Source organism: Elephas maximus, chromosome 26 (genome assembly GCF_024166365.1).
Source record: "Elephas maximus indicus isolate mEleMax1 chromosome 26, mEleMax1 primary haplotype, whole genome shotgun sequence".
Taxonomy (NCBI): Eukaryota; Metazoa; Chordata; class Mammalia; order Proboscidea; family Elephantidae; genus Elephas; species Elephas maximus.
In genome coordinates this window covers 36471806-36490630 of record NC_064844.1, presented here as the reverse complement: position 1 = coordinate 36490630, position 18825 = coordinate 36471806, and the positions used below count along the sequence as shown (strand labels likewise).

The following is an 18825-nucleotide window of genomic DNA, read 5'->3' as shown; positions in this document are numbered from 1 at the left end:
GCATACAAATCTGTAAAGATGAACCATAACTGATGGGCTACAGTTGCAAGTATACACTCTAAGCACACCTGCCCCTGGCTGAAAATCATTACCAGATCTTCCAGAGATGGCTCTGAGTGAATTGGAAAACTGAGCAGCCTCATAATTTCTCTACTTAATTATTAGTTTCTTACTTTAGGTTCAGCAAAAAGGCCGTAGAATATGAAACCCAAGAGAGCACCGGAACATCAGACTCCTCCCCTCCTCATGCTTACTTGTTGAATTTCTCAACCTCATTCTTCCGAGCTTGGTACTGAGAACTTGCTAGGCATTCATCCCAACACCTCAGCAAGGTGAATCCCTCAAGCTTCTGGTTGAAGTGTGTCAGGTCTCCTTCTTTGTACATGTTCTTCTTCCTTACCTTCCCAAGGAAAGAGAGACTAACAGCTTGTTGGTGGCAAGAGGCTAGGGGAGGTACAACCTAAAAAGTAAGCCACCAGCCCCTTCAACAATGCCTGTGCTGCCTCCTCCCATGGGAGATGTCCAAGATACAAAGCCACTCTCCCCAAAGTAGACTAACTCACTCAGACTTGTACCACCAAATTCCCATCTTACTTCCTCTGCAGGCAGTCCACAGGTCACTGCAACTTCGCTCATCCAGTACTCGGCAATGAGCATCCCCTGGGGCCCCCCAAAGCCCCGGAAGGCCGTGTTGGAGGGCAGGTTGGTCTTGCATAGTTTCCCAGTGCCACGGATATTGGGTATTTTATAGCAGTTGTCCATGTGAAATAGAGCTCGCTCCATTACCTGAAGCAAAGGAAAGTAAAACGGGAGAAAACAATGCATTCATTTCATGGCTCCTCCAAAAAGGAACTCGAAGGGCTCACCCATCCCTGCCTTTCCCAGCCCCACTGTCACTGCCCTTGCTTGGCCCAAATTATTTCTTCTCTGGGATACTGCAACAACCTCCTTATTGCACTCATGGTCTTCAATTCCTCCTGTCTCTAATTTATGCCTCACAGTAAAATACAAGGTAATGTTAGGTCAAACACTTGCTTAAAAATGGCATGTATTATGACAGGGTAAAATCCATATATCTTTAAGCATGGAATTCAGTACACTTTATGATCTTGTCTCAACCTATCTTTTTAGCCTCTTCTATGACTACATGTTAGTCTCTCACCTTTATTACTCTTCTCATCTTAACCACCTACTAAAATCCTCATCCAGCTCTTCTATGGGGAAATCCTTCCCAGGCTTTCTAGTTGGAACCAATCACTTGCCTCTTTAAACAAAATTTTGTTTTATTAATCCATTTTTAAAACTTTTATTATAGCAAAGTATATATAACAAAAAATTGTCATTTTAGCCATGTTTAGTGCACAATTCAGTGACATTAATTACATTCACCATGTTGTGCAACCATCACCACTATTTCCAAAACTTTTCGATCACACCAAAGAGAAACTCAGCATACCTTAAGCAATAACTCCCCGATCTCTCCTGCCTCCAACCTCAGGTAACCACTAATAAACTTTTGTGTCTATGCATTTGCCTATTCTAGGTATTCTATGTAGGTGGAATCATACAGTACTTGTCCTTTTGTATCTTATTTTAATTAGTATAATGTTTTCAAGATTCATCCATGTGCATGTATGAGAACTTTATTTCTCTTTATAAAAAACAACAACAAAAAAAACATTGCCATTGAGTCAATTCTGTGCATAGTGACCCTATAGAACAGGACAGAGTAGAACTGCCTCATAGAATTTCCAAGGAGTGCTGCCTGGAAGATTCAAACTGCCAACCTTTTGGTTAGCAGCTGCAGTTCTTAACCACTACACCACCAGGGATTCCATATCATTTGAAAAAGGCAGAGCCTTCTGGTCTACTCCAACTTGAATTAGTTACCCACTAGGACTGCTGTTCAGCTGTTACCTTGGGAGTTTACCCCTCACAGTCATTTTAGGGATTCTCTTCACCTCTCTCCGTACTGAATCCTGTGCTTCCAGGTCCCATGTTTTTCTCTTCCTTAATTTGATCTCATTTTGTTGGAGTAGGTCCCTTGATATCTTCTTAAGAAAGGATACCTCGTGTGTCTGAAAATGTCTTTACTGTGCCCTCACCCTTCATTGATAGTTTGGCTTAGATGAGATTTTAGGTTGGAAATAAGCTTTCCAGTTACCCTCACCATTTTGAAGGCATTTTACCATTGTATTCTAGCTTTTCAGTATTGAGAAGACCAATGTCTTTCCAATTCTTAATCCCTGAAATTTTTATTTTTTCCTTCCTAGAAATTGTGTTTTTTTTTAGAAATTGTAAAATTTCTCTTTGTCCTGAGGTTGCTAAAATTTCACAATGATATAACTTAACATATGTCTATTTTCCTTCATCATGCTAGTTATTGGAAGAGCTTTTTTAATCTTGAAATTTTTTCAGTTTTGGTAAATTCCTAGAATCATTTCTTGATGGTTTCCTCCCCTTCCTCACCTATGTTTTTCCAGTCTTTCTTTCTGAAACTCCTATTATTTGAACCTCCTGAAGCAGTCCTCTAACTTTCTTGTATTTTTTCTCCTATTTTTCTTCATTGTTTTCGCTTTGAGGGAGATTTCATTCAGTTTCTTTCCATCCTTTTGCTATCATAGTTTTAATTCTCAAGAACTCATTTGTAGTCTCAGACTGTTTGATTTTTATAGCATCTGCTCTGTTTTTCAAGGTGTAATACTTTATCTGAGGAGATAAACATTAACTTTTGCTTATAGGTTTTGTTTTGGTTTTAGTTTATTTAGTTTAGTCTCTCCCACAAGTTGTTTTTGTGATCCTTGATTATTCCAGTCTTTGTCATGTTAGATAATTTTTGTATGCCTCAATTAATTCTTTTTTTTTCTTTCCCTTAGCACTTTGTAAACTTGTATTTCTATTTCATTTTGCTGTTTATTGTCTGCCTCCCCCACCATGCTGTGTACTTCTTGAGTGCAGAAACAATGCCATATTCTTCTTTATGTTGGCATTTTAGGAACTCAATAAATTTTGCTAGATTGAATTTAAAAGCTTGTAAACTCTTTAGAGACAATTACTGTATCTTTTTCAGCCTGATTTTTCCAATAACACCAAGAAGCATGTGCTATATAAGGTGAGAACATCATGTGCTATACAAGGTAATAACACTAGAAACATTTCCATTTTGAACACTTTTTACACTAAATCTGAAGTATGAAGTTTCCTAATTAAGCCAATTTGAGGATCTCTAGCAGAGAGGACCACCACTCATCTGTCAGTTTGTCATACTGTGGTGGCTTGCGTGTCACTATGATGCTGGAAGCTATGCCATCAGTATTTCAAATACCAGCAGAGTCACCCATGGTAGACAGATTTCAGCATAGGTTTAAGAATAAGAGAGACCAGGAAGAAAGACCTGGCAATCTAATTCCAGAAATTAGGCAATGAAAACCCTATGGATTACAACAGAATATTGTCCAATATAGTGCTGGAAGATGAGCCCCCTAGGTTGAAAGGCACTCAAAATATACAATGGCCACAACAAAGGTGAAATAAAATGAACTGTGAAACTTAACACATTTGTCTTGGTGGTGCTACTTTTTAAAGTTTTAAAATCTTAATTTTATAATTTCATTAGTTATATATAATGGATTTTTATTTAAAAAAGTCATATATTTCAGGCAAAGCAGAATTTCTCCACTGACATTTTGAACCCCATCTTTTCTCTCTCTCTCTCCTTCTTGTTATTAGTTGCTGTCGAGTGCTGGTACAGTTGAGTGTTTATAGGGCTCTAGCTATTTTTCAAAACAAATAAATATGCCATGTTCATCTGTAAAATCTGTGGTTACAATGAGGAGTACGTAACTCCCACTTCTGGTTTTACCCTGGTCATTTATAATGTATTTCCAGGAGCATTAACTGTAACTAAGTTTTGGACATTTATCCTGGGAGAAACTCAACCTTAATGGAAGTTAGGGGGAACTTCTACTCCAGTAAGATTGAGTAGACATACTTTACCCCATTCCTCCCACTATGTACAACTAAAAGCTCTGGACACTATACGTAAAATAAACATATGAATACTTTGAAAGGTAGAGAGAAGGCAGAATGTATAGGGACCATAGGATCTGAGGAATGGCATGGTGGTGAACTCCTGCAGTTTTATTTGTCTTATAAAACCCAGACTTGAAACAAAAAGTTGACCATCTGAAAATGCCAAGAATGCAGGCCAAAAACGTCTACTCAAAAAAAAATTGCCAACCTAGAATAATGTATCCTAGAAAACTCTCTCTTAGATACAATGGTGAAAGTAGGCCTTTTCCAGATAAACAGAAATTAAGGGAATTTGTAAAAACCAAACCAAACTTACAAGAAATATTAAAGGGAGTCCTTCAGTTAGGGAACCAACAACATCAGACAGCAACCTGAATCTAGGACACAGGACAGCATCATGCTGATACCAACCTAGGTAATGAATTCTCGATGATAAACAAAACCAAAAGATTTAAAACAGGGAACCAGAGATGTCAATCTGTAAATGACAACATTAAAACAATAAAAGGGGGGATAAACAGTGTAAGTATAGAACTTACAAATGGAGAAGTCAACACAATATCAAGTAATGAAAGACTGGCTCAACCTTACGAAGATAAGGGTAAAGGTAACAAAGAAAGTTAACAAATTTACTCATCAAATTAAAAAAGAACAATATAAAGACTCAATAAACACATAATCTATAAAAACAAAAGACATGAAAAAAAAAATTCCACAAACAAAAGGAACTCCGGGCAAGAAAGTAATAGGAACAAAGAAAATGTCAGCACCACAAAAAAAAAAAAAAACCACAACCAAATGACAGCAATAAACTCACAGCTATTGATAATTGCACTGAATGTAAGTGGCTTAAATGCACCTATAAAGTCACAGAGTGACAGAATGGATTAAAAAAACCTTCAATACACTGTCTACAAGAGACATACCTTAGAAACAAAGACATAAATATATTAAAAATCAAAGGATAGAAAAAAAAATATCAAGCAAACAGCAACTAAAAAAGAGCAGGAGTGGCAATACTAATCTCAGATAAAATAGACATTAAGCCAAAATCCATCATAAAATGGATATAATCATATAATGATTAAAGGGATAATCTACTAAGAAGACATAAATACCTATGCATACAATGAAAGGGCTCCAAAATACATAAAGCAAGTTCTAATGGCATAGAAAAGAGAAATAGATGGTTCCACAATAATAGTTACAGACTTCAATACACCATTCTTGGTAAAGGACAGAATATCTAGAAAAAAACTCAACAAAGATACAGAAGATCTAAAGACCACAACCAACTAGTTTGACCTCATAGGCATATATAGATCACTCCATCCAACAGCAGCAAAGTATACATTCTTTTTGAATTAACAAGGAACATTCAGCAGAATAGACCACAAAGCAACCCTCAACAAAATCCAAAACACTGAGATAATACAAAGCATGTTCTCCAATCACAGTGCTATAAAACTAAAAATTAAGAGCAGGAAAAGAGAGGAAAAAAAAATAAAAATAAAAAACATAGAAACTGAATGACACCTTGCTTAAAAACCACTGGATAATAGAAGGAATCAAATATGGAAAAAAAAAAATTCCTATAATCAAAGGAGAATGAAAACACATCATACCAAAACCTTTAGGACATAGCAAAGTCAGTGCTCAAAGGTCAATTTACAGCAATAGATGCACACATCAAAAAAAAAGGGGGACAAAATCAAAATGTTGCTATACAACTTAAACAAATAGAGAACAGCAAAAGAAGCCCACAACCACCAGGAGAAAGGAAATAATAAAGGTCAGAACAGAAATAAATGAAATAGAGAATAGAAAAACAATAGAAAGAATCAACAGAACCAAAAGTTGATTCTTTGAAAAGTTAAGCAAAATTGACAAACCACTGGCCAAACTAACAAAAGAAAAACAGGACAGGAAGAAACTAAGCCCAATAAGAAATGAGACTGGGGACATTACAACATTTTCAACTGAAATAAAAAGAATTGTAACAGAGTACTATGAAAAACTATACTCCAACAAATTTGAAAACCTAGAGGAAGTGGCCAAATTCCTAGAAACATGCTACCTACCTGTCATGGATTGAATTGTGTCCCCCCCAAAAATGTTTGTCAACTTGGCTAGGTCATGATTCCCTTGTATGATTATCTACCATTTTATCATCTGATGTGATTTCCCTATGTGTTGTAAATCTTATCAGCACGATGTAATAAGATGGGTTAGCAGCAGTTACATTGATGCGGTCTACTAGATTAGATAGAGTCTTGAGCCAATCTCTTTTGAGGTATAAAAGAAAGAAGCAAGCAGAGAGACATGGGGACCTCATACCACCAAGAAGCAGCACGAGGAGCAGAGTGTGTGCCTTGGACCAGAGGTTCCTACACTGAGATGCTCCCAGACCAAGGGAAGACTGGTGCATGACAAGGACCTTCCTTCAGAGCCAACAGATACAGAAAAGCCTTCCCCTGGAGCTAATGCCTGAATTTGGATTTGTAGGTTGCTCGACTGTGAGAGAATAGACTTCTCTTTGTTAAACCCACCCACTTGTGGTATTTCTGTTATAACAGCACTAGGTGACTAAGACAGTACCTAAACTAACACAAACACGTAGAAAATCTGAACAAACCCATAACAAGAGAAGAGATTGAAAAGGTAACAACAACAAAAAAAAAACTCCCAACAACAACTAAATCCTGGCCCAGAAGTCTTCCCTAGAGAATTCTACCAAACATTCAGAGAATAGCTCATACCAGTACTGCTCAAAATATTTCAGAGCATAGAAAAGGAAGGAATACTCCCAAATTCATTCTATGTAGCTAGCATAACCCTGGTACTATAATCAGGCAAAGACACAGCAGAAAAAAAAGAAAAGCACGGACCAGCATCTTTCATGAATATAGATGCAAAATTTTTTAACAAAATTCTAGCCAATAGAATTCAGCACCATATCAAAAAAATAAGACACCACTACTAAGTGGGATTCATACCATGTATGCAGGGACAGTACAACAAAAGAAAATCAATCAATGTAATCCACCACATAAGTAAAAGGAAAGAAAAGAATCATTTGATAAAATCTAACACCCGTTTCTGATAAAAAAAAAAAAAAACTCTCAAAAAAATAAGAATAGAAGGGAAATTCCTCAACATAATAAAGGGCATCTGTACAAAACCAATAGCCAACATCACTCTCAATGGAGAGAGGCTGAAAGCATTCCCCTGAGAACAGGAATGAGACAAGGATACCCTTTATCACCACTCCTATTGAACATTGTGCTAGGAGTCCTAGCTACAGCAATAAGGCACGAAAAAGAAATAAATGGCATCCACATTGGTAAGGAAGAAGTAAAACTCTCCCTATTTTCAGATGATATGATACTATATGTAGAGAACCCTAAAGATTCCACAAGTAAACTACCGGGACTAATAGAAAGATTCAGCAGAGTAGCATGATACAAGATAAACATACAAAAATCAGTTGGATCCAGAGAGGAATTCAAAAAGAAAATCAGGAAAATGATACCACTTACAATAGCCCCTAAAAAACCAAAATACTTAGGAATAAATCTAACCAGGGACATAAAAGAAATGTATATATACACAAAGAAAACTACAAAACACTACTGCAAGAAACCAAAAGAGGCTGGTGGGGCCCAAGATGGCTGACTAGGCAGAAGCTTCCACTGAACCCTGTGTCAACAAAGACCTGAAAAAACAAATGAATTGATTACATATATGACAGTCTATGAACTCTGACCATCAAACGCAGAACTAAGGAATCGACCTGAGTGACAAGGGAGCGAGAAACTCCACAGCAGCAGCGACTAGTTGTGGAGCCCGTGCAGCACCCTAGCTCTGATTCCTTAGTGCTGTTCTTTGGCACAAGTGTGGTAGGGCTAATGGTGATTTCCTGAAACACAGCAAGCATGCGACACAGTCCTAAACCTCTAGGGCAATCTCAGCAGGGACCCAGCCAGGGCACACAGGCTACACACGCCTCTGGAATCTGAGATAAAACAGCGCTCTCAATACAAGATTTTGTCTACTTTATCGCACTACTCTCTCCTATCTATCTGATCCCTCCCCTCCCTGCCCCAGCCAGCCTGGGCCTAAGATTGAAGTGCTTTTTTCTGATCCATTCTCCTGACCTAAGAGAAGTAGCAAATTAACAAATGGGGGGAAAAATACTTTCCCAACTCCCCTAAACTGGAAGATCAGAGCAGAAGCAGCTCCAGTCCAGGCATAAGAGATCCACAGACTTTGGCTTTCACCCCTACATGGAACCAGGTGTCTATTATAATGCAAAGACAAATCTGTTAGAGGTCTGACTATAATTGTTTCAGCTGAGCAGTGGAGAGGCAGGTTTTGGAGGTCCAATACCACTCAACCTATTAAACAGAGCCCTTACCTACCCATAGCAGAGACCTGAGGGCTGAGGCTCCATCCACACCACCTAGCCACCTGCAAAAGGGGTCTGAGGATAGTGGTGCCTACCAGTGTTTACAAGTATAAACATTGGGTGCCTAAGGTACAGCTGCAGAGCTCACCCACCAGAGCACTCTAGAGAACAGAGATGCTCCTTCCTCACTGGCACGTGGGGGAAGGCTGTCAGCACCCTGCCTTCCTCAGTTTGACCCCCTGCTGCTACAAGAAACCAGTGCATACAACCATCACTACTGCTCCTCTAAGATAGTAGGTGATGATAGCCTACACCACACACTAGGTGACCGGCTATCAGGACACCTGATAGTGAATGGTGAACGGACTCATAGGCTCATATACCTGGTAACAGTTCTAACCATCTGGTAACAAGACTTTAGTGCTTCAACGGCTCCAATAATCAAGTTAGCACACTATAGTAGCCTATCTGGGTATACTGAAACAACACAAAACAAGAAGATAGGAATCAGTGAGCAAATATAAAATAAATTATCACAATAACTTATAGATGGCTCAAAGACAGCAGTTGATATCAAATCACATAAAGAAGCAGACAATGATTCCTTCTACAAACCCCCAAAACAGAGAATCAAGATCTCTCCTGGATGATGATATATTCCTGGAATTGCCAGATGTAGAATATGAAAGATTTATATACAGAATGCTTCAAGACATCAGGGACAACATCAGACATGAAATCTGGCAACGTACAGAAAAAGCCAATGAACACACGTATAAAGCAGTTGAAGAAATTAAAAGATTATTCAAGAACATAATGAAAAATTTAATAAGCTGTAAGAATCCATAGCGAGACAACATTCAGAAATTCAAAAGATTAGCAATAAAATTACAGAATTAGACTACACAATAGGAAGTCAGAGGAGAATAATTCAGGAATTGTAATGCAGAATTGGGGAAATGTAGGATAAGGCAATTGGCACCAATATATTTGAAGAAAAATCAGATAAAAGAATTTTTTAAAAATGAAGAAACTAAGAAACATGTGGGACTCTATCAAGAGTCCCACTTGTGTGTGATTGGAATTCCAGAACAGGGAAGGATAACAGAAAATACAGAGAGAATTCCTGAAGATTTGTTGGCAGAAAACTTCCCTGATATCACAAAAGTTGAGAAGATATCTATCTAAGATGCTCATCAAACTCCACATAAGGTAGATCTCAAAAGAAAGTCACCAAGCCATATTATAATCAAACTTGCCAAAACCAAAGATAAAGAGAGAATTTTTTTACAAGCAGCTAGGGATAAATGAAAAGTAACCTACAAAAGAGAGTCAATAAGAATAAGCTTGGACTACTTGGCAGAAACCATGCAGGCAAGAAGGCAATGGGATGACTTATACAAAGCACTTAAGGAAAAATATTGCCACCCAAGAATGATACATCCAGGAAAACTGTCTCTCGAATATGAGGGTGAAATTAGGACATTTCCAGATAAACAGATGTTTAGGGAATTTGTAAAAACCAAATCCAAAACTACAGGAAATACTAAAGAGAGGTCTCTGTTTAGAAAATCAATATCAGATATCCACCCAAGACTAGAACACAGCACAGAGCAACCACATGTTAACCCAGATAGGGAAATCACAAAAATAAATCAAGACAAAAAAATGCTCAAAACAGGGAAACAGTGATGTCGTTATGTAAAAGATGACAACATTAAAACAATAAAGAGGGATTATAAAAATGTAGTCACAGATCTTTCATATGGAGAGGAAGTCAAGGTGATATAAAGAAATAAAACTTAGATTTAAACATAGAAAAATAGGGGTAAATATTAAAGTAACCACAAAGGAGGCTGACAATCCTACACATAAAAATAAAATACAAGAAAAAAATGAAGAATCAGTAAAAACAAAATCAACAACAACAAATAAGAGGAAAAGACAATATATAAAAACTACTCAGCATAAAAAAGCTAAGTGGGAAAAAGAAACTGCCAACAACATACAAAAAAAGACATCAAAATGACAGCACTAAACTCATACCTATGCATAATTACGCTGAATGTAAATGGACTAAATGCGTGAATAAAGAAACAAAGAGTGGCAGAACGGATGAAAAAAACATGAACCGCCTACATGCTGCCTACAAGAGACACACTTTAGACTTAAAGACATAAACAAACTCAAAGGATGGAAAAAAATATATCAAGCAAACGACAATCAAAAAACAGCAGAAGTGGCAATATTAATTTCTGAGAAAATAGACTTTAAACTTAAATCCACCACAAAGGATAAAAAAGGACACTATATAATGATTAAAGGGACAATATACCAGGAGGATATAACCATTAAATATTAATGCACCCAATGAGATACATAAACTCTAACAGCACTGAAAAGAGAGATAGACAGATCCACAATAACTGTGGGAGACTTCAACACACCACTTTCAGTGAACAACAGACATCTAGAAAGAAGTTCAATAAAGACATGAAAGATCTAAATGCCACAATGAACCAACTTGACCTCATAGACATATACAGAACATTCCACCCAAAGGCAGGCAGGTATACTTTATTTTCCAACGCACAGGGAACATTGTCTAGAATAGACCACATATTAGGTCATAAAGCAAGCTTTAACAGGTAAAACATTGAAATATTACAGAGCTTCTTCTCTGACCATAAGGCCATAGAAGTAGAAATCAATAATAGAAAAAGCAGGGAAAAGAAATCAAACACTTGGAAACTCAACAATATCCTGCTCAAAAATGACTGGGTTATAGAAGAAATTAAGGATAGAATAAAGAAATTCATAGAATCCAATGAGAATGAGAACACTACCTATCAGAATCTTTGGGACACAGCTAAAGCAGTGCTCAGAGGTTAATTTATATCAATAAATGCACACATACAAAAAGAAGAAAGGGACAAAATCAAAGAATCATCCCTATAACTTGAACAAATAGAAAGAGAAACAAAAGAAACTCTCAGGCACCAGAAGAAAGCAAATAATGAAAATTAGAGCAGAATTAAATGAAATAGAGAACATAATAACAGTTGAAAGAGTTAACAAGACCAAAAGCTGGTTCTTTGAAAAAATTAACAAAATTGATAAACCATTGGCCAGACTGACAAAAGAGAAACAGGAAAGGAAACAAATAACCTGAATAAGAAATGAGATGGGCCTTATCACAAACAGACCCAACTGAAATTAAAAGAATCATATCAGATTACTACGAAAGATTCTACTCTAACAAATTTGAAAACCTAGAAGAAATAGATGAATTCCTAGAAACAGGCTACCTATCTAAATTAACACAAACAGAGGTAGAACAACTAAATAGACCCAAAACAACAACAACAAAAAAGATTGAAAAGTTAATCAAAAAACTCCCAACAAAAAAAAGCCCTGGCCCTGCTGGCTTCACTGCAGAATTCTACTAGATTTTCAGAGAAGAGGTAACACCACTATGACTAACAGAATTTCAGAGCATAGAAAAGGAAGGAATACTCCCAAACTCATTCTATGAAGCCAGCATATCCCTGATACCAAAATGAGGTACAGACACCACAAAAAAAAGAAAATTACAGACTTGTATCCCTCATGAACTTTACATGCAAAAATCCTCAACAAAATTCTAACCAATAGAATTCAACAACATATCAAAAAGATAATTCACCGTGACCAAGTGGGATTCATACCAGGTATGCAGGGATGGTTGGTTCAACATTAGAAAAACAATCAGTGTAATCCATCAAATAAACAAAACAAAAGACAAGAATCACATGATTTTAACAATTGATGCAGAAAAGGTATCTGACAAAGTCCAACACCCATTCATGATAAAAACTCTCAGGAAAATAGGAATAGAAGGAAAATTCCTCAATATAACAAAGGGCATTTATACAAAGCCAAAAGCCAACATCATCCTAAATAGAGAGATTCTAAAATCATTTCCTTTGAGAACGGGAACCAGACAAGGATGCACTTTATCATCACTCTTATTCAACATTGTGCTGGAGGTCCTTGCCAGAGCTGTTAGGCTACATAAAGAAATAAAAGGGCATCCAGGTTGGTAAGGAAGAAGTAAAAGTATTTCTATTTGCAGATGACATGATCTTACACACAGAAAACCCAAAAGAATCCTCAAGAAAACTACTGAAATTAATAGAAGAGTTCAGCAGAGTATCAGAATACAAAATAAACTTACAAAAATCAGTTGGATTTCTCTACACCAACAAAGAGAACATCAAAGAGGAAATCACCAAATCAATACCATTTACAATAGCCCCCAAGAAGATAAAATACTTAGGGCTAAATCTAACTAGAGTCGTAAAAGACCTATACAAAGAAAACTACAGTACACTACTGCAAGAAACCAAAAGAGACCTACTTAAGTGGAAAAACATACCTTGCTCATGGATAGGAAGACTCAACATTGTAAAAATGTCTATTCTACCAAAAGTGATCTATAGATAAAATGCAATTCCAATCCAAATTGCAATGACATTTTTTAATGAGGAGAAACACATCACCAACTTCATATGGAAACAAAAGAGGCCCCAGATAAGTAAGCATTACTGAAAAAGAAGAACAAAGTGGGAGGCTTCATGCTACCTGATTTTAGAATATATTATGCCACCACAGTAGTCAAAACATCCTGGTGTTGGTACAAAAACAGATACATAGACCAATGGAACAGAATTGAGAACCCAGACATAAATCCATCCACATATGAGCAGCTGATATTTGCCAAAGGCCCAAAGTCAGTTAAAAGGGGAAAAGACAGTCTTTTTAACAAATGGTGCTGGCATAACTGGATATCCATCTGCAAAAAAAATGAAACAAGACCCGTACCTCACACCATGCACAAAAACTAACTCAAAATGGATCAAATACCTAAATATAAAATCTAAAATGATAAAGATCAAGGAAGAAAAAATAGGGACAATGCTAGGAGCCCTAATACATGGCATAAACCATATACAAAACATTGATAACAATGCACAAACACCAGAAGAGAAACTAGATAACTGGGAGCTCCTAAAAAGCAAACACATATGCTCATCCAAAGTCTTCACCAAAAGAGTGAAAAATTACCTACAGACTGGGAAAAAGTTTTTAGCTATGACACTTCTGATCAGCACCTGATCTCTGAAATCTATATGGTACTGCAAAAACTTAACAACAAAAAGACAAATAACCCAATTAAAAAATGGGCAAAGGATATGAACAGGCAGTTAACTAAAGAAGACACTCAGGTAGCTAACAGATACATGAGGAAATGCTCACCATCATTAGCCATTAGAGAAATGCAAATCAAAACTCCAATGAGATTCTATCTCACCCCAACAAGGCTGACATTAATCCAAAGAACACACAATAAGAAATGTTGGAGAGGCTGTGGAGAGACTGGAACACTTATACACTGCTGGTAGGAATGTAAAATGGTACAACCACTTTGGAAATAGATTTGGTGCTTCCTTAAAAAACTAGAAATAGAACTGCCATACAATCCACAATCCCACTCTTTGGAATATATCCTAGAGAAATAAGAGCCTTTACATGAACAGATATATGCACACCCATGTTCACTGCAGCACTGTTTACAATAGCAGAAAGATGGAAGCAACCAAGGTGCCCATCAATGGATGAATGGATAAATTAATTATGGTATATTCACACAATGGAATAGTACGCATCAATAAAGAACAGTGATGAATCCGTGACACATTTCGTAACATGGAGGAATCTGGAAGGCATTATGCTGAGAAAAATTAGTCAGTTGCAAAAGGACAAATATTGTATGAGACCACTATTATAAGAACTGGAGAAATAGTTTAAACAGAGAAGAAAATATTCTTTGATGGTTATGAGAGTGGGATGGGAGGGAGGGAGGGAGGGGGTACTCTCTAATTAGATAGTAGACAAGAACTATTTTAGGCGAAGGGAAAAACAACACAATACAGGAGAGGTCTGCACAACTGGAAAAACCAAAAGCAAAGAAATTTCCTGAATAAATTGAACACTTCGAAGGCCAGTGTAGCAGGGGCGGGGGTTTGGGGACCATGGTTTCAGGAGACATCTAGGTCAATTGGCATAACAAAATGTATTAAGAAAACATTCCACATCCCACATTGATGAGTGGCATCTGGGGTCTCAAATGCTAGCAAGTGGCTAGCTGGAGCAAAGGAGAATGAAGAACACCAAAGACACAAGGTAATTATGAGCCCAAGAGACAGAAGGTCCACATAAATCAGAGACTACATCACCCTGAGAGCAGAAGAACTAGATGGTGCTCCACTACAACCGATGACTGCCCTGACAGGAAACACAACAGAGAATCCCTGATGGAGCAGGAGAGCTGTGGGATGCAGACCTCAAATTCTCACAAAAATACAAGACTTAATGGTCTGACTGACTAGAAGAACCCTGGAGGTCATGGTCTCCAGACCTTCTATTAGCCCAAGACTGGAACCATTCCCAAAGCAGCTCTTCAGACAGGGATTGTACTGGACTATAAGATAGAAAATTGATACTGGTGAGGAGTGAGCTTCTTGGTTCAAGTAGACACATGAGACTATGTGGGCAGCTCCTGTCTGGAGGGGACATGAGAAGGCAGAGGTGGACAGAAGCTGGCTGAATGGAAGCAGGAATACATGGTGTAGAGAAGGAGTGTGCGGTCTCATTAGGAGGAGAGCAGTTAGGAGTGTACAACAAGGTGTATGTAAATTTTTGTATGAGAGACTGACCTGATTTGTAAGCTTTCACTTAAACACAATAAAAATTAAAAAAAAAAAAAAATTTTAAAAGAATGAAAAGAAACTAAGTCAACTGGTACAACACAGTTCATAAACACAAGTTCTGCAGTGTTACTTTTGTGAGTAGCATCTGTGGTCTTAAAAGCTTGCACACAACCATCTAAAATACATCTATTTGTCTCTTATCATCAGGAGAAAAAGAGAGTGAAGAAAACCAAAGACTCAAGGGAGCAATTAGTCCAAAGGACTAATGAACCACGTGAACCACGGTCTGCAAGACCCCGAGGCAGGAAGAACTAGATGGTGCCTGGCTATCACTACCGACCACTCTGACTAAGATCACAGCTGAGGGTCCCAGACAGAGTGAGAGAAAAACTGTAGACCAAAAAATCAAATTCACAAAAAAAACCAGGCTTACTGGGCTGACAGAGACTAGAAAAGCCCCTGAGACTACGGCCCTAAGACAGACACCCTTCTGAACTGGAACTGAAGCCATTCCCAGAAACCACCTTTCAGGCAAACTATGTTGTTTTTGTTGCTAGGTGTCATTGAGTCGGTTCCAACTCATAGCAACACTATGTACAAAAGAGCAAAAAAAGGCCCAGTCCTGTGCCATCCTCACAGTCATTGCTGTTTCAGCCCGTTGTTAAAGCCACTATGTCAATTCATCTCATTGAGGGTGTTCCTTTTTTTCGCTGACCCTCCACCTTACCAAACATGATGTCCTTCTCCAGGGACTGGTCCCTCCTAGTAACATGTCCAAAGTAAGCAAGGCAAAGTCTTACCATTCTTGTTTCCAAGGAGCACTCTGGCTGTACTTCTTCCAAGACAGACATATTCATTCTTCTGGCAGTCCATGGTATGTATATTCAATATTCTTCACAAATATCATAATTCAAATGCAGTTATTCTTCTTTGGTCTTCCTTATTCATTGTCAAGATTTCCCATGTGTATGAGGCAATTGAAAATGCCATGGCTTGGGTCTGGCATACCTTAGTACTCAAAGTGACATATTTGCTTTTTAACAATTTAAAGAGGTCTTTTCCAGCAGGTTTGCCCAAAGTAATACATTGTTTGATTTCTTGACTGCTGCTTCCAATGGTGTTGATTGAGCATCCAAGTAAAATGAAGTCCTTGACAACTTCAACATTATCTCCTTTTATCATGATGTTACTTATTGGTCCAGTTGTGAGGATTTTTTTTTCTTTATGTTGAGGTGTAATCCATACTGAAGGCTGTAGTCTATTTTTTTAATTTTATTTTATTATATATATGTATATTTTGAACTTTAGATGAAGGTTTACAGAACAAACTAGTTTCTCATCAAACAGTACACACATTGTTGTATGAGATTGGTTAACAACCCCACAATATGTCAACACTCTCCCTTCTCAATCCTGAATTTCCTATTACCAGCTTTCCTGTTCCCTCCTACCTTCCAGTCCCTGCCCAAGGGCTGATGTGCCCCTTTAGTCTTGTTTTGTTCCATGGGCCTCCAGAGACCTCATTACTGAGCTGAAAGAGTATCTGGGGACCATACTCTCAGGGTTTCTTCAGTGTCTGTCAGGCTGGAAAGTCTGGTCTTTCTTTATAAGTTAGAATTTTGTTCTATATTTTTCTCCAGCTCTGTCTTGGACCCTCTATTGTGATCCCTGTCAGAGCAGTCAGTGGTGGTAGCCAGGCATCATCTAGTTGTACTGGACTCAGTCTAGTGGAGGCCATGGTAGATGTGGTTCATTAATTCTTTGGACTAATCTTTCCCTTGTGTCTTTAGTTTTCTTCATTCTTTCTTGCTTCCAAAGGGGTGAGACCAGTGGAGTATCCTTGATGGCTGCTCACAGACTTTTAAGCCCCCAGATGCTGCTCACCAAAGTAGAATGTAAAACATTTTCTTTATAAACTATGTTATGCCAGTTGAGCTAGATGTTCCTTGAGACCATGGTCCCCTGAAGGCCATAGCTTTGATCTTCATCAGTAAATGCTTCAAGCCCTCTTTGCTTTCAGCAAGCAAAGTTTTGTCATCTGCTTATCGCAGGTTGTTAATGAGTCTTCCACCCATCCTGATGTCATGTTCTTCTTCATATAGTCCGGCTTCTCAAATTATTTGCTCAGAGTGGCAAATTGAATAGGTATGGTGAAAGGATATTACCCCGACACACACCTTTCCTGATTTTAAACCACAACTCTTGGTCTATGTACAGGTTTCGCATGAGCACAATTAAGTGTTCTATAATTCTCATTCTTCACAACAGTATCCATAATTTGCTATGGTCCACACAGTAGATTGCCTTTGCATAGCCAATAAAACACAAGTAAACATTTTTCTGGAATCAGCAATGATACCCCTTGTTCCATGGCATCTTCTGAATCTGGCTTGAATTTCTAGCAACTCCCCGTAGATGAACTGCCAAACCATAGTCAAGCCTGTAACATAAACAATACCCGAGAGGAATGTGCTCCTTAAAACAATCAATTATACAAGATCAATGGGGCAACATTTGCCCCAAAGCAAAGATGAGATGGGAGGAAGGGCTAGAAAATCATGATAAAAGGAAATGAGGAACCTAAGATGGAAATGGGGAAATGCTGACACATTGTGAGGAGTGAAATCAATGGCATGGAACACTTTATGGACAAACTATTGAGTGGGAAACCAATTTGTTCTGTAAACTTTTACCTAAAGCACAATAAAAATTTTGAAGGAAAAAAAAGAGGAATGAAGAAAAAATAAAGGCATTTTTAGATGAAGGAAAACTAAGAAAATTCGTCTATAGCAGACATACCCTAAAGAATGACTAAAATAAGTCCTCTAAACAGAAAGGAAATGATAAAGGAAGGAACCTTGGGATATCGGGAAGGAAGAAAAAAACACTCTAAGCATAATTATGGAAACCCTGGTGCCGTAGTAGTTAAAGCTTCGGCTGCTAACCAAAAGAACAGAAGTTTGAATCCACTGGGCACTTCTTGGAAACCCTATGGGGCAGCTCTACTCTGTCCTACAGGGCCACCATGAGTTGGGATTGACTCAACAGCAAAGGGTTTGTTTTTGGTTTTAAGCATAATTATCAGTAAAAACAATAGGATTTCTTTCTCCTCCTGAATTTTTAAATTATGTTTAATGGCTACAGCAAAAAATTATAACAATGTCTGATGTGATTCTAAATGTATGTAAAGAAAATATTTTTAAATTATAAATGAAGAAGAGTCAAGAGTTGTAAAAATTGGTAAGATTTCTATACTTCACTTGAACTGGTAAAATGACACAAGTGGACTCTCTTCCTGTCTCTGTCTCTCTAAATTCCTTGCAAACATTAATCAAAAGAAAGCAGAAGTAGCTATATTAATGTCAGAAAAATTAAACTTTAGAACAAAAAAATTTGCCAGAAATAGAGGGGGACGTTATATAATGATAAAATGGTCAATCCACCAAGAAGACATAAACAACCCTAATTGTGTATGCACCAAAACACAGAGCTGCAAAATATGTCAAGGAAAATCTGATAGAACGGAGAGGAAAAATAGACAAATCCACAGTTACAGTTGGAGACTTCAATACCCCTCTGTCAACGATCAATAGAAAAACTACACAAAAAATAAGAAAAGATTAAAACTCAACA

General features: G+C 37.6%; 1 protein-coding gene across 1 annotated transcript in view; it reads right to left on the bottom strand.

Moving 5' to 3' along the window:
* XDH (xanthine dehydrogenase) overlaps positions 1 to 18825 on the bottom strand; it is a 96637-nt gene that overhangs the window by 15447 nt on the left and 62365 nt on the right. The window contains exons 25-26 of the mRNA XM_049870223.1: positions 595 to 786; positions 255 to 400 (exon numbers count right to left, since the gene is read on the bottom strand). Coding sequence (XP_049726180.1) covers positions 255 to 400; positions 595 to 786 — 338 coding nt within the window. The remainder of the gene's footprint in view (positions 1 to 254; positions 401 to 594; positions 787 to 18825) is intronic.